General features: G+C 33.1%; 3 protein-coding genes across 3 annotated transcripts; 2 read left to right on the top strand and 1 right to left on the bottom strand.

Moving 5' to 3' along the window:
• Positions 1–3,867: 3,867 nt before the first annotated feature.
• LOC106791099 (glutamate--cysteine ligase regulatory subunit) lies at positions 3,868–5,845 on the bottom strand. The gene is made up of 7 exons (XM_014756484.1): positions 5,599–5,845; positions 5,365–5,516; positions 5,139–5,201; positions 4,926–5,043; positions 4,615–4,814; positions 4,426–4,540; positions 3,868–4,329 (listed from the first exon to the last, which is right to left on the bottom strand). Exons 2-7 carry the CDS (start codon positions 5,449–5,451, stop codon positions 4,178–4,180), a joined length of 735 nt encoding a protein of 244 aa, XP_014611970.1. The 5' UTR covers positions 5,452–5,516; positions 5,599–5,845; the 3' UTR covers positions 3,868–4,177.
• Positions 5,846–6,086: 241 nt separating this feature from the next.
• On the top strand, positions 6,087–7,150 carry LOC106791100 (transmembrane protein 14C). The gene is made up of 3 exons (XM_014756485.1): positions 6,087–6,453; positions 6,654–6,843; positions 6,914–7,150. The coding sequence occupies exons 1-3, from the start codon at positions 6,378–6,380 to the stop codon at positions 6,972–6,974; spliced, it is 327 nt and encodes a 108-aa protein (XP_014611971.1). The 5' UTR covers positions 6,087–6,377; the 3' UTR covers positions 6,975–7,150.
• Positions 7,151–7,345: 195 nt separating this feature from the next.
• On the top strand, positions 7,346–13,277 carry LOC106791098 (ornithine decarboxylase-like). Its single transcript, XM_014756483.1, has 9 exons — positions 7,346–7,722; positions 9,828–10,001; positions 10,082–10,337; positions 10,423–10,499; positions 10,594–10,767; positions 10,860–11,199; positions 11,282–11,496; positions 11,581–11,789; positions 11,921–13,277. The coding sequence occupies exons 3-9, from the start codon at positions 10,151–10,153 to the stop codon at positions 12,045–12,047; spliced, it is 1,329 nt and encodes a 442-aa protein (XP_014611969.1). The 5' UTR covers positions 7,346–7,722; positions 9,828–10,001; positions 10,082–10,150; the 3' UTR covers positions 12,048–13,277.
• Positions 13,278–14,528: the final 1,251 nt, after the last annotated feature.

Genomic DNA, 14,528 nt, shown 5'->3' on the forward strand with positions numbered 1-14,528 from the left:
AGAAAATGGATGAAACTAATTGTAAAATAAGATTATCTTCGATACGATCAGGTCTGCCTCTATAGAGATGAAAAATAAATCAAATAAAATAAAGAGAAAAAAGTTGAAGCAGCTCTCGCACATATACGTTACTTCCTCGGTCGATCGGCGGTTGCGAGAAACGGAGAGAGGGTAAAAGAGGGATGAGGGGCTAGGAGGAAAGGATGTCTAGATAAAAGGCACGTTAAAATCGCGGCTTCTGCGTGCGTAATGCGGTGGACGCGCCTTGGTCGTCCGAGTTCTTGACTCGATTTCGCGAGACCACGGTCTCTCCGAGAGATATATCTCCCTGTCTCCCAGTTCTCCTCTCTCTCTCGCTCTCGCAGATATCTACCATTATCCATCTATCTCGTTCGCTCCCATAATCCTTCCTCTTTTTCTTCTCCTTTTGCCGATTCTCTCTCTTTCTCTCTCCGTTCGTCCTTTTCCATCCCATAGAACCGCACCAACTACTCCAGCTTACCGTCCGTGTCTCTTCCTCGAAAGAAAACGTGTGCGATCGGGGGAGACACAGAGAGAGAGTGTAAGGGGTGTAGGGGAAGACCGCCGTTCTTCGCGGAGACAACATAAAGATTTAAGACTGCGAGATGCGCCAATAAACATGCTGCGCCCGTGCTGCTGAGAGAAAAGGCTCAGGCCGCGGCTCCCTCTCTCTCTCGTTCTCTCTCTCTCTCTCTCTCTCTCTCTCTCTCTCTCTCTCTTTCTCTCTCTGGCTCTCCCTTTGCTTCTGTGTTCCGTTTCATTCGGTTTCTACCTATCTCTTTCTTTGTCTCTCTCTCTCTCTCTCTCTCTCTCTCTCTCTGAAGAAAAGGAAAGAGGAGACACATAGGTAGGTGCGCGGCGCGGCTCAAGAGTGTATAACGTCGCCCTCTGAAACCCTTCCCTCTCTAGCCCCTTTACCACCACCAACTTCAACACCCTATACCATACACCTTATGTGAATACGTACGAGTAGCTCCGATATCCACGCACCGAAAAATCTCTTCTCTTCTTTTATTTTATTTTCTTCAGATGCGTGTATGCAAATATACGCGATTTAGCATCAATAGGATTCAGATCCAGACGAAGATAAGAAACAGCCAATATCGAGATTAGTTGAAAAAAGAGAGAGAGAGAGAGAGAGAGAGAGAGAGAGCGAAAGAACTTGTATTTAGTTATAGGGAGATCGTTTAGCTTGCAATTTTTTTATAATCTACTTCTTTTTATTTTTTATTCTGATGGATTCGCGCGGTGTCGATTTTAAATTGCCACCTTAATTTTAATTAAAAAATCAAATAATGACTATATGGATTCGAATAAATATTGTTTTCTTTTCAAGAATGATGTTTTCCAAAGAAATAAACCAAACCTGATATATTCGCGAACGAATAAACAATACTAATTTTCTTTTCTTTGTGTAACAAAGAGAAAAACGTATCCCAAAGAGAGAAAGAGAGATACGTTCGTAAGGTGTCGACTTCCTCTTCGCTTAAGTCTTCCAGGATAACGAGGAGGAGAGGTGGTACACCTGCCGTATCCAGAAGAGACAGCGGAAAGTTTTTAATGCGGTGACTCTCTTGTATACCGCAAAAGTTAGTAGATCGAAGAGGGAAGGTAGGTAGAAGAGTTCCCTTTTGATCCTATATATTGCTTACATATACATATACATACATGTATATTTTCTCCACCACTTTACCATTCCTCTCTCTCTCTGTCGCTCCACCCCAAACTTATTTATTCCTTTCTTCTTCTTCTTCTTCTTCTCCTTCTTCTCTTTCTTCTCCTTCTTCTCCTTCGTCTTCTTCTTCTCCTTCTCCTTCTTCGTTCTCTTGTTTTGGCCGTTTTCTGCTTCCGCAAACGACAGCCGCTTATTTATACCCCGTCTTTGCATCGCGTCGGAGGACCCTACGAGAAGGGAGCTTTTGCGTACTTATACTTGCGCACTCTCCAAGTGCACTGCTGCTGATGCAGAAGCTACTTCGATCCTTGCTGTTTACTCTTTCGATCTCTTCTCTCTCGTTTTTACTCTTACATACACGCGTCTTTTCCAGACCCTTTCTTCCTCCGTCCGTTGTCGTCTTGTTTTATTTCATTGTGTTAGGGAGAGACATCAACGGGTAGAAGGTACTTTGCTCGCGAGCACATCCGTAAGATGCGCTCGATGGCGAAGGGCAATTCCGCGACTGCATCACCTGTCAACGCCGGATCGCAGCAAGTACCAGCAGGTCTATATTACATGCGGCATGCACCAGCTACCACCGCTGCTACTGCTTACTAACCAATGCTACCTTACCGGATATAGTATAGAACAGTAAAAACAACTGATAAGGACAACATGTGGAAATGATGATATCTCTTTTATATTTACGATCCATCATCTCGATCTATCTCAACGTATAAGAGCCGAGAAAAGACTTTGTAATATACGCGCAAAACGATCCGATTAACTCGATCGACCAATCAATTTTATTCAATTTACCAATCAATCTCTTCAAAGTATACAACTTGATTAACTCCAATCGTTCGATCAATTCTCCAAGCAATTTTTTTATCCTGACCATTGAAACCACAAAAAGTAACAAAGACAGATGATCCTCGTGGATGAAGGAGGAGGTGAAGAAAAAGCTAAAGAAGAAGGTGCTAGTCAGAACTTCCGTGGTAAATATATCCGAAAGGAGAAAAAACAAAAGAAATTTGTGTTACCAAGGTATAGAATATAAGCATGATCACAAACGGAGAGTACAAAATAAAAAAAGGGAAAAGGCTAAAGTCAGAAGGGAAGCCGAAACAAATAAATGCTGAAAAGAGGAACAAAACCGACATTATGTGGCATTAACATACAAAGTATGTCAGAGCCAAGCTCCACAGGCATAACATAGTATTGCTAAGGTTCGCATACTCTCTCTTGACTAAAGGAGGAAGGAGCTAACACAGCGGCTACTCTTTACACAGAACGAACGAACGAACGAACGAACGAATAAGAGAAGGAGAAGAAAAGGCAGAAGAAGCAGAAGAAGAAGAAGAAAAAGGAGAAAGAGGAGGAGGTGAAGGAGCTGGAGGAGATTGAGAAAGAGAGAGAAAGACAGAGAAATAGTAGAATGACGAACGTTGGAAAGGGATAGTGCGTATATGGAAGAAAAGAAAAAGGATAAGAAGAACTTTTACGTTATATCCACTCCCTTACGATCCCATTCCCTCTATCCTTTCTTTACTACCGCCCTCTCTCCGACCTCCCCCATCCCTCTTATGTCCACTGCCACGCGGTGCGGCTTAACGCAAAAGGGAGCCTAACGGCAGAAAAGGTATAGCAATGTAGGAAAGGGAGGGCCAACAGCAGCAGAAAGATACAGCAACGTAGGGAAAGGGAAAGATGCTAAAGGTAGCTGCTGCTACAGCAACGTGGCTGCTGACAAAACGAAAACTTGTGTTGCATATATTGTGAACGACGTCTATCGACAATAATGATGGGATTTTCTTTGAGATTCTTCTTCTATTTGTAGGATTTCTTTTTTCAAAGGTATACTTATTAAATAGATTTAAATGATATATTTGTTTTAAAGATTTTGTAAACATTTTTTAGTTCATTTGCAAGTTTTTTCTAATTTTTATTTTAATACCACGTATACTGTTTATTTATGTTTTATGCTTTTACGAAATTTGCTCAATTTTCCCTTTAATATAAAAACACATTTTATTTGTGTGTTCTTATTCCACAAATTTAAATTATAAATACAGTGATGGTTGAAGAATCATATTCGTACGCATCATAGTCGTCTCTCCTATATATTTATATACAAAGTTTATGTATATATATATATATACATTTATAATAACTTATATAAACTTAAATTTTTAAAATATCACTGTATTCAAAAATGCACGCTTGTTTTTGTATTTACATTCTATAAGTACAACATATGGTGTAAATTGATGATAGCATAAGTGCTAAAAATGCATTATACATATATATATATAATACTTCAAAAATGATTAGTTGTTCTACATCTATTTTTTTAAACGTTAGTAAGTAACACTCGTTAAGTACCATTCAATTAAACGTAATTGAATGGAGAATATTAAAATATATATATATATATGACACATAATGAAACATTACCTAAATTATTTTCTAAATAATTGTCTATAAACATTATAATTATTAATTACGCGTAAATAATTTTTTAATGTAAATTAGGTATCCTTTAGAGGTCAGTATACCACGGCATTTAAGATGTATTTGATATTTAACAACCCAGTGTAACGACACTGGCGAACCAAATATCTCCTTCAACATATCCTCCGGTAATATTTCTACATATTAAAATAATTAGACTATATTATATATGGATAAAAGAGATGCTAATAATTAAAATTCATTAATTATATATTATGATTAATAATATTTACCTGATGGATCGCTGTGCGTTAATAATTGTACATCGTTTGCTTTAGAAAATTCTTGTAAGGCTGGTGGAACGATGCAACATGTAGCCAAATTAATTTGTACGATATCAGGTTTTACCTATATAGAATCATTTTTGTATATACGATTATGAAATGCATACAATTTATTTATGAAAGTGTGACGTGACTTACGTTTGCCCATTGAAAGAGTTCAATAAATGTATTAGTACTTAAGTCGCTCAGTCCTACACTAGACAATTTGCCAACTTTTACATATTCTTCGACAGCTCTCCATAAAGATTTTAAAGACATTAATATATCTTCGGAATCGTGTTTAGTGCTATAAGCAATCACCAAGGATTCAATCGTATCCGTGTTCAAATGTTCAAAGACTAAAAGTTTTCATTTAATAATACTTGTATATTTAAAAACTAAATGTACATGCATATGCCACCGAGATCTACAATATATATATATATATATATATATATATATTTACATACCCTTGTCTAATGCATCTTTCAACGATTCAGCTTCAGGAGATGAAACAAAAACTTTGACTGTTACTTTCAATTCGGCTCTCTCTGTATTTTCAATACCGGTATCTCCTATACCATTCATCTATGTATACAATTTTATAATAGATACATATTAATGTTTCTTCTTTAAAGGTAAATTAAGTATCAGAATATTGAAAAAAAAGATCTTTTACATACAAATGCAATGTTGTCCCCTTGATTCTCTTCTTCTCTCAAAATAATCTTCAGCGTATCGACTAACTGCAAATATGCATATTATTATTTGACATAAATTAATGACAAGTAAATGAGCAACATTGAAAAATAAATAAAATATACAAATATGCAATAAAACGATATCGTTGTACATATGTGTGTGCATGTGATAGATTAAAAAATTCTGAAATAGTAATTATCAACTAACCTCGTCTCTTGTATTCTGACTAGCCTTTTTTTTAGCCTCATCTAATGAAAGTATATTGCCAGTATTAATTAATAAATTGCGAGACATTTTAATCGATTAAATAAAGAGAATAAAAAAGATACGCTCCAAAGGATACACTCCACTATTGCGTGCTATTACAAAATATGATGTTAATAATTACAACACTCGGTAGATAAAGAAAATCTGCTCTATAACGAACTAATATTATCCAACCATTTATCAAACGACAAGATGGTTTTTACAATTTCTCGATTGTAATGTGTCACGACGATTCAATTATGTCACGTACACACACTCAGTTATTTAAATCTCTTATGTCATATTTTACGTATTATCTATGATCTACGGTAAATATGATGCATTGACTGATAACAGTAGTAGATTTTAGCTCCTATATATTACTCAGGACAGAGTGTTTTAATCTCCGAGATAGTTAACAAATCTAAGTAGCAAGCTTATATTTCAAATATAATAACAATAATATGAACGTTTAAAAATAGCTGACCTTGAAAAATCCCTTATAGTTTTTTTCTAAATTTGGCACGTGACGCATTTTATTATTACATATTAATTATATTCACAATTATTATTATAATTAAAACGTTTAATAATTAATAAAAAAAACTTTCCATAAACACTAGTATCACAAATTTATCAAGTATAGAAAAAATTCCAATTTCGCGGGATTTTCGATAGATAAAATTTGATTGGTCAATGAGTATATAATAAATGTCATCAATCAATTCGTCGAAGAAATTGCTATTGTTCTGTTTTCAGCCATATAATGTGCTCGCTCCTATAAAAAAGAAATCCAAAATGGAAAACATTTACGGCATTCATTTTTAAATAAAATGTCGACTCTATAAATTAGTTGAACTATGACGTTGGAACTGTGATAAGAGAAAGAGACTGTATTGATTATCATTAATCTTCAATTTGGCATAATCATTCAAATAGAGATATTTTCAGAGTATAAACAAAAGAAAACAAAAATGCCAATTGATTTTCCTGCATTTGCTTATGCTGCAGCTGTTGCTGGCGGTGGCATTTTAGGTTATGTAAAATCACGTAAGTTTATTATTATTATTTTAAATATAAATATAATTTATAGTAGTACACAGACTTTATCAATTTGGTATTACGGTTTATTCATAATGACATTAGGATAGCTCTATGGTATTGAAATATTACAAATTATTCAAAACAATGTGTATTACTATTCGCTACTGGACAATCATTACTTATTAGTATGTACATACTTTTTATAGATTCTATTCCATCTCTTGCTGCGGGATTAATCTTTGGATCCGTTCTTGGTTATGGAGCTTTTCAAACGTCTCAAGATCCAGCCAACGTTGGAGTCTTATTAGGAACAACTACTGCGCTTGGAGGTTTGATGGGTTATCGGTTTTATAATACTAGAAAGATTATGCCAGCTGGAGTGATAACGATCATGAGGTATACGTTGGTTATTTTGTATATACAATGAAACGAATAAAAAGTACATTATTTTCTATTATCCTTTCAGTGCTGCGTTGATAGTAAGGATAGTCACAAGATATTTCTCACCACCTGTAAAGGCAAATTAAACAGGGAGCTTGTAACGCATATTGTTTATAAATATAAATATATATATATAACGGTATCATAAAACTGGGAAAAAAATATATTTAATTCCAGAGTATATATGTAATTCATACATAAGTTTTCTTTTCATGTATAATATACGTAGAATATTTTTCTAGAATAAATATGTAAACTCATTCATATCGCATAAAAATAATTTGCCAACTGGCCTATCGTATCGAAATATTAAGTATCGATTCAGTACGAAGCAATCCTATTTGTTACCTCGAACATATCACGATGATACTGGAGGCTGATTGGTTGATGGGAAAAACGGTTAGAGTATTGAAAGAAATATCGAAATAGAAATCTCGAACGCGTACGATTAATCGATAATATTATAGGATGTCTTTAGGAGCCCTTTCTGGGAATTCTTAATGGTGTATGTTTCGGTTGGAAGATATTTCGCGACTCGGTGTATCCTTTCGTTATTTTATGAAATAGAGGAAGTTGTTATAATATCCGGTATCGAAGTTAGAATGTTCGTTCGTGCCGTATAAGCTGTTACGAACGTTTAAACGAATGTTTGGTTTCGATATTTTGTCGAAGAAATCGTTCGCGATTGAATATAGTAAGCACTGGTCACCGAACGAACTAATTTTTCATATTTTTCGAACGATTTGACTGATTTTTGGGATCCAGTCACCGAAAACTTCCATCATTCCGTCAATAACCGAGTGCCGACCCGCTGGGTGGCGATCTTTCGATAAGGTAATTTGATTATTATCTATTTCTTTCTTTTTTTGTCTTTTTTTTCTTGTTCTTTTTTAACCCATACGGATCGTCGTTACATCAAAGGCGTAACGTGCAATCGTTAAGAGATGATTCACATCATTTTTGATTTTTCTATTTTCAAGAAATTCCGTTGAATACGACGAATTAGAGATATCACCTAAGGGTTTTCAATCGAAGATCAATTTTTTTGAAAAATATTAGGCGTAATAAAAATATTGGTAAGGATGATGATTCATTTGGAATTAGGAATGTTTATAAATTGACTAAGCCCTTGAAATATTTAAATATTGATATTTTATATATATGGTAATTCTTTGTTTTTCTCTTGATCGATTTAAAGGGATAGTTAAATATTTTTGTTAATAATCTAAGAGCTTAAGCGATGTCTTATTTAACAATAGAAAACATAGTGAATTTGTAGGATTAAACTTTAGAAGATTAAACTTGAAGATATCTTCCAACGGAGTAACTGCAGATCTATGTACTATTTTATGATTTCTATTGAATATAAATGTTATCAAATTTTTTCCTTGACGTTAGGAATATTTTTAAATTAGTTTGGATTAAATTGTCAAGAAGTATTTTTCATCTTGCACGTATCGCTTTTAAATGCTACTTATTCTTTGTTTTAAAGTTTGCGTATCTGTCTGATGATTAAACTCTTATATATTTACATCTTGATAAGATGACATTTGTGGAACAGCTGCGCATATATCTTTGACTTTTCTTCATCTAGCGATATCTCATTTAGTCCGGTATTTCCTCTTCGAACTAGCAAAATCATTGTTATTGCATCAGTTAGACAATTCCGCTTAAAGAGTTTTTTTTTTAAAATTCAAGCATATTAATAATGACTACATTGCTCGTGCAATAATCGTTCGATTAAAATTGAATTTTTTCTTTTATTATATCTGTAATCTATAAGAGGATACCGATTGAGAGATACGTTATGTCACACAGATATTCCTAATTCTTTTTATCTATTCTGATGAAATCGTGGTCTGTAATAATAGTGAAATAATTAAATTTTATATTTATCTTTGATCGACAATGTTTCAACTAGTAATATAAAATAAAGTATCCCAACTTGGAAATAATATATCATAATAGTATTTTTACAGCTATCTTAATCAGCTTAAATGATCTTGATAATAGACTAATATATTGTATCTAACGATATTTCCCTACCCCCAATGGATTCTGTTTTTGAGTGACGTGTGCATATCGCCTCCTCCTTTGCCTCCTCCTTTGCCTCCTCCTTTGCCTCCTCCTTTGGCTCCTCGTTTGCCTCCTCGTTCTCCTCCCCTTGGTCCCTCTTCTGATCAAAGTTCTATGGACCATGTACCTCTTAGCTGTCAGATAAGATTCATTAAACATAAAGTAATCTTTGGAACATACGGAGACTGTCTGATAATACTTATCTTAGACATATAAATAGTGGTCCAAAGCGTAGTTTCTGACTTAGTATTCTACCAAATTTTGACGAGTTCGCAAGATTAATTTCGTATATATCACTTAACCTAACTTTTTCTCCTTTTCTCGTCTCGTCTAGTTTAGTCAATTATCGTATTATATTAATAATATATCCTGAATTGACTAGAAATAAATCTATAAATATAAATAAAGAGGCGCGATTAACGTGTTGTGAATTTGTTTATTGCATGTGTGATATACCAAGCACGAGAATTACGCTCCACACTCAGGTAGGATATAATTAAGCAAAAGGTTAAGTCCATTTATTAGACTAAATTGTTATCATTATACTTATTATCATTTCTTTAAGATGGATTTAAGCAAGCATTTATAATTTGAGCAAGTTATTAATTTGATAGGTCATATCTCAATCATCTAACATACGTGATAAGATAAAATATTTTTGTCTGATAATTTTTCTTGTTCTCTTTTAATTTTATTACTATAGATGCGTTTCTTCGATAACTTATTGAAATTTTACTTCATTTATATCTCATTTATTTCCTCACCCGTTAAAAGTATCAAAATTGATAAAGGAAAGAGTTCTATGGAATAATGCGCAACAGTTGAAATAAATTGATATAAGTATAATACTTGTGTTCTCGCAGGGTTCTCTCTGCGATAGGCTGGTAAGCCAGTCTACCGTTGGGCGTGTAACAACCAGCGGCAACTGGAAGTTGGCCCTGAACGCAGAGCCCCCGTGGCTTTGCTAGCACCCCCACAGTGATTTTGTTTTAACCCGCTTCCTCACGACTCTACCAATTCTTGTTGACAGCTGCCTCGTACGTAGACTTTTTTCTTTTTTCATTTAAACCTAATGCAATTTGTATTTTATTATGCTACGATTAATTTTGTTTTTTAGTTTGCTGCCTAGCCCCTGCAGAGTACCATTTAAGTCTTAGAGAAAAAAAAACATAAAAAAGCATTCAATATGAAGGTATCAAGTTCGGATGAACGTATCCATGTGTTGGACCATGACTCTAATGTCATGACAGTCATCAAAGATATTGCCATGAGCGGATTGCAAGAAGAACCCTTCTATGTACTTGACATTGGTGATATTGTGCGAAAACATCAAATTTGGAAAGAGAAAATGCCACGTGTCGATCCATATTATGGTAAATAATTATTGATTTCATGTTAATGTTAATTTCCTTGCTATGCAATTAATACTTATTAGGAAATAATTATATTTAATTGTAGCTGTCAAGTGTAACGATCTTTTAATCGTTATCGAAGTCCTGGCTGCCCTTGGAATTGGATTCGACTGTGCTTCTAAAGTATATACAATATTATTTTACAGCATTTTATATTCCTATACAGCATTTTATATCCTAACTCTTATATTAAACGGTTCCTTTCTCCTCCACTTAGAATGAAATTAATAAGGTGTTAAGCATCGGAGTTGACCCATCTAGAATTATATTTGCTAATCCAGCGAAGCCTGCTTCCCACATTCGTCATGCTGCTGCTATGGGAGTGGAAACGATGACAGTAGATAACGAGAGCGAATTGCATAAAATTAAGAGATTCTTTCCAACGGCCAAGGTAAATTCGTTAAATTATTCTGGAATATCATCAGTTTTTTATTTGATTTTATTCTAACGAATAAATGAAATCGTTTCATCATTTGAATGCAGGTTGTTATTCGAATTCGGTGCGATGCAGATGTAGCTCAATGCCAACTTGGTATGAAGTTTGGCTGCGATCCGAACCATGAAGCTCCTAATCTTTTACAGCTTGCAAGAATATTAAATTTGGATGTAATTGGTATAAGTTTTCACGTTGGATCAGGATGTCAAGATCCACCTGTCTATCATCGAGCTATTCATCATGCAAGATTATTATTTGATCTGGCATCTGATCTTGGATTTAATCCGTATCTGTTAGATATCGGTGGTGGTTATCCAGGAGATAAAGGAACTAGCATTGACAAGATCGCCGATACCGTCAATAAAGCTCTCGATGAATATTTTAACAGTAAGTAATAAGCATCAAGCATCAAATATTTAATAAAATTCATTTTTATGATTAATAATACGAAAATTGGTAAAATGTTTAGCCGATGCTGTACACGTAATTGCTGAACCTGGAAGATTCTACGTAGCATCTGCATTTACTCTTGCCACAAGTATTCACAGCAAACGCCCGGTACATGGTGATAAAAATTTTCCAAATACAATCACGGAAAATATGTATTATATCAATGACGGCGTTTATGGCTCTTTTAATTGTTTATTATATGATCATCAACGAGTAACACCTCTTCCCCTCAAGGTAAGAATAATTTATCAGATATTTCTATTTAATTGAATATTTTATTACGCAAGAAAAATCATTTCTTATCGATTTATATAACAGAATGGTTGCGGAAAATTGATTCCCTCAAGTATTTGGGGACCAACCTGTGATGGTTTAGATAAAGTCGTTGAAAATATTCTACTCCATGAAATGGATATTAATGATTGGATTATTTTTGAAAATATGGGTGCATATACTTTACCTGTTGCTTCACCATTTAACGGATTCCCAATACCAAAAGTTCACGTTGTCTCCGATAAAAACATTTGGTAGGAATATTAAACATTTTTTACTGCATTTCAATCAAATTTTCTATTATACAAATTTAATTCTATTAAACACAGTGTTATGTTTATAGATTCTTTTATATTCTTTTATTTTTATTTATTTTTTTTTCTAGGCTCTTATTGAAAGACGCTTTACCTTTAACCGAAGATCATTTTGTAATTGGTAACACGCCAGCTAACTTACGACTTGGCCTTGATATCAAGGAACTAATATTGATGCATGGCATAGCCATGGCATAGTCTGACAACTATTTAATTGGCCTCTACAGACTTTTTAACAGAAGACACAACCAACATCATCGTCAAACATCTACGACAATGTTAGGGTCAATCCACTTAATGAATATCTAGAAAAACAACTTTATACGGTAAACGAACGAACTCGCCAGCTTAATATCATAGAAACTAAAACTAATAATCATATAATATTAATTATATAATCGCATTTTTTTTTGTTCTATTCTTAGTTACAGGAAAAGTTAACTAGTGAACTTTTATTACAAACAAATTTCAATAGTTGCCATTTCATTTGATTTTATTTGAGGGAATATTTTTCCATTTTTTTTTTTTCCTTTTTTTTTTTTTTTCTTACATATATCAAATAAAACATGCTAAAACGTCCATAATTGAAAGGAATTTCGTTTCATTGAATACAAAACATATATTGCAACAACAAAAACCAGTACTTATCTGCATCACGTAATTAAAAATGTTTAGGATGCATGCCACGCATATACGCAATAGAAAGAAGAAAAAAAGAAAAAAAAAAGAAAAAAAAGCAGTTGTAGTTTCCTTATCATTTTAGACGTAGGCTATTCGCCATAGAGGAATCGATGTTGATTATTAAAATAATATCTTCTTCGTAAATGTACTAAAATAGATTTTGCATGTTACAAGCATATATGTATATACATATATATATCGAGTATATCTGTCGAGTATACAATCTCGAGATTTATAATAGATATATGTATATGTATATATAGCCTTAAGAAAACATACGAATTTGATTTCTACGTATCGGTATGTATAAACGAACTAAAGGGTGATTTCATACTTATCACTTATAAAATTTATATATATGTGTGTGTATATATACATATATATATACATACATACATACATACATATAGGAAAATTTAATTGCACAATCATTCGCTTTTAATAATTTTGTTTCTTTCGCGATAAGGGTTTGTCAATTTAAAAAAAGCTTAAGAGGTAATAAATAACTTGAAAAAAAATGATGAAATGAAAAAAAAAGTTAAATAAAAATAGCGAGAAATAAAGGGGAAGAGAAAAAGGGAATGAACATATAATTTAGCGTTTGAAAAGTGACGTCATATGTGCAACACGTATATACATATATAGAGAAAATCAACACAACAAATAAGTGGCACAATTATTTATACTTGGACTTTCTTCGTAATGAGAGAAAACAAAAGATAAAAAAAAAAAAAACAGACGGCAGATGAAAAAGAAAAAATGATAAAAAAAAAGAATATAGATATATGATATTACTAATAATTTAAAACAACTCTGTAGGATTGCTAGGAACTTATAAGGCATTGAGGCAGCTGTCACAGAAAAAAAACGACGATTAGTTTCTTATTAATTATTATATCCTGATTGTATTATATATATATGTATGTATCAGCTATTATTATTATTATTAATTAATTAATTAACTATTATTATTATTATTATTATAATTATTATTACATAATTGTTAATTCATTAATTATCAATATCAATTGAAAATAATAAAACAAAAACACGTGTAATGAAATATTCAAAGCCAATACAGCTACTTCTAGATAAGAAGAAGATGGGAGAAGAAACCTTCATTACCATACATTGACAATCCTTATTTAATGTTTAAACATATATCAATTTTGGACGATATTAAAATTTTTAATGTAAATATCTCGGTGTCAAGATCTGGGAGTGAAAGGAAATGTTTCAATAACGAAATCTCATTTATTATTTTTTGTTCTTTTTATTTATTCTTCAATGTACAAATTACTTCGAATCGGATATTACGCAAAAGTCTGAAAAACTTTCTACTTTCTATAGAAACAAATCTACGACTGAATTCTACATAATAATCATGATTACTATAATACGTGAGAACGAATATAATTTGTCAGAGACAAAGATTAGCAATGGTGTATCATCCAAAATCGGAGTTTTTTCTTCGCGGCTATTTAAAATGTGTGAACGAGAGATAGGGGAATAGTGATTGTATAAGTTAAAAGCGAAGGTTCGAGAGGAGAAGTAAAAGTATTAGCGAGAGAGCGAGCGTGACCTTTCGATCGTTTTCCTTAGGATTCGGGTTCATTGGGAATCTTGGGAGCTTGTGCAGTTTTTCTCTATTCAGCGAGATATTTCTGTATTCAGCGTTAAAGAAGATAATTTCAAGAAAATCATTCTGATCTGCTTTACAAGAGGAAGAAGGTATATTTAGAAAAAGAATATATCTTGAATGTTGTGTGTGTGTGTGTGTTGTTAATAAAATAAAAAGAAAAAAGGAAATTAAAGAAATATTTACAATGGACTTAATTAGAGTTAAAAAACGGATTAGAATGAAACAAGGCGAATATGGTTTAGCAGTTATTTATATGAACCGGATTACGAGATCTAATTGGAGATTAAAATTGGCCAAGGTTTTGGACAATGCATGGAGCGATGCAGTAAGCGAGCGAACGAACGAACGAACGAGCA

The sequence above is a fragment of the Polistes canadensis genome, unplaced genomic scaffold, assembly GCF_001313835.1.
Source record: "Polistes canadensis isolate GaletaPanama2010 unplaced genomic scaffold, ASM131383v1 scaffold_285, whole genome shotgun sequence".
Lineage (NCBI taxonomy): Eukaryota > Metazoa > Arthropoda > Insecta > Hymenoptera > Vespidae > Polistes > Polistes canadensis.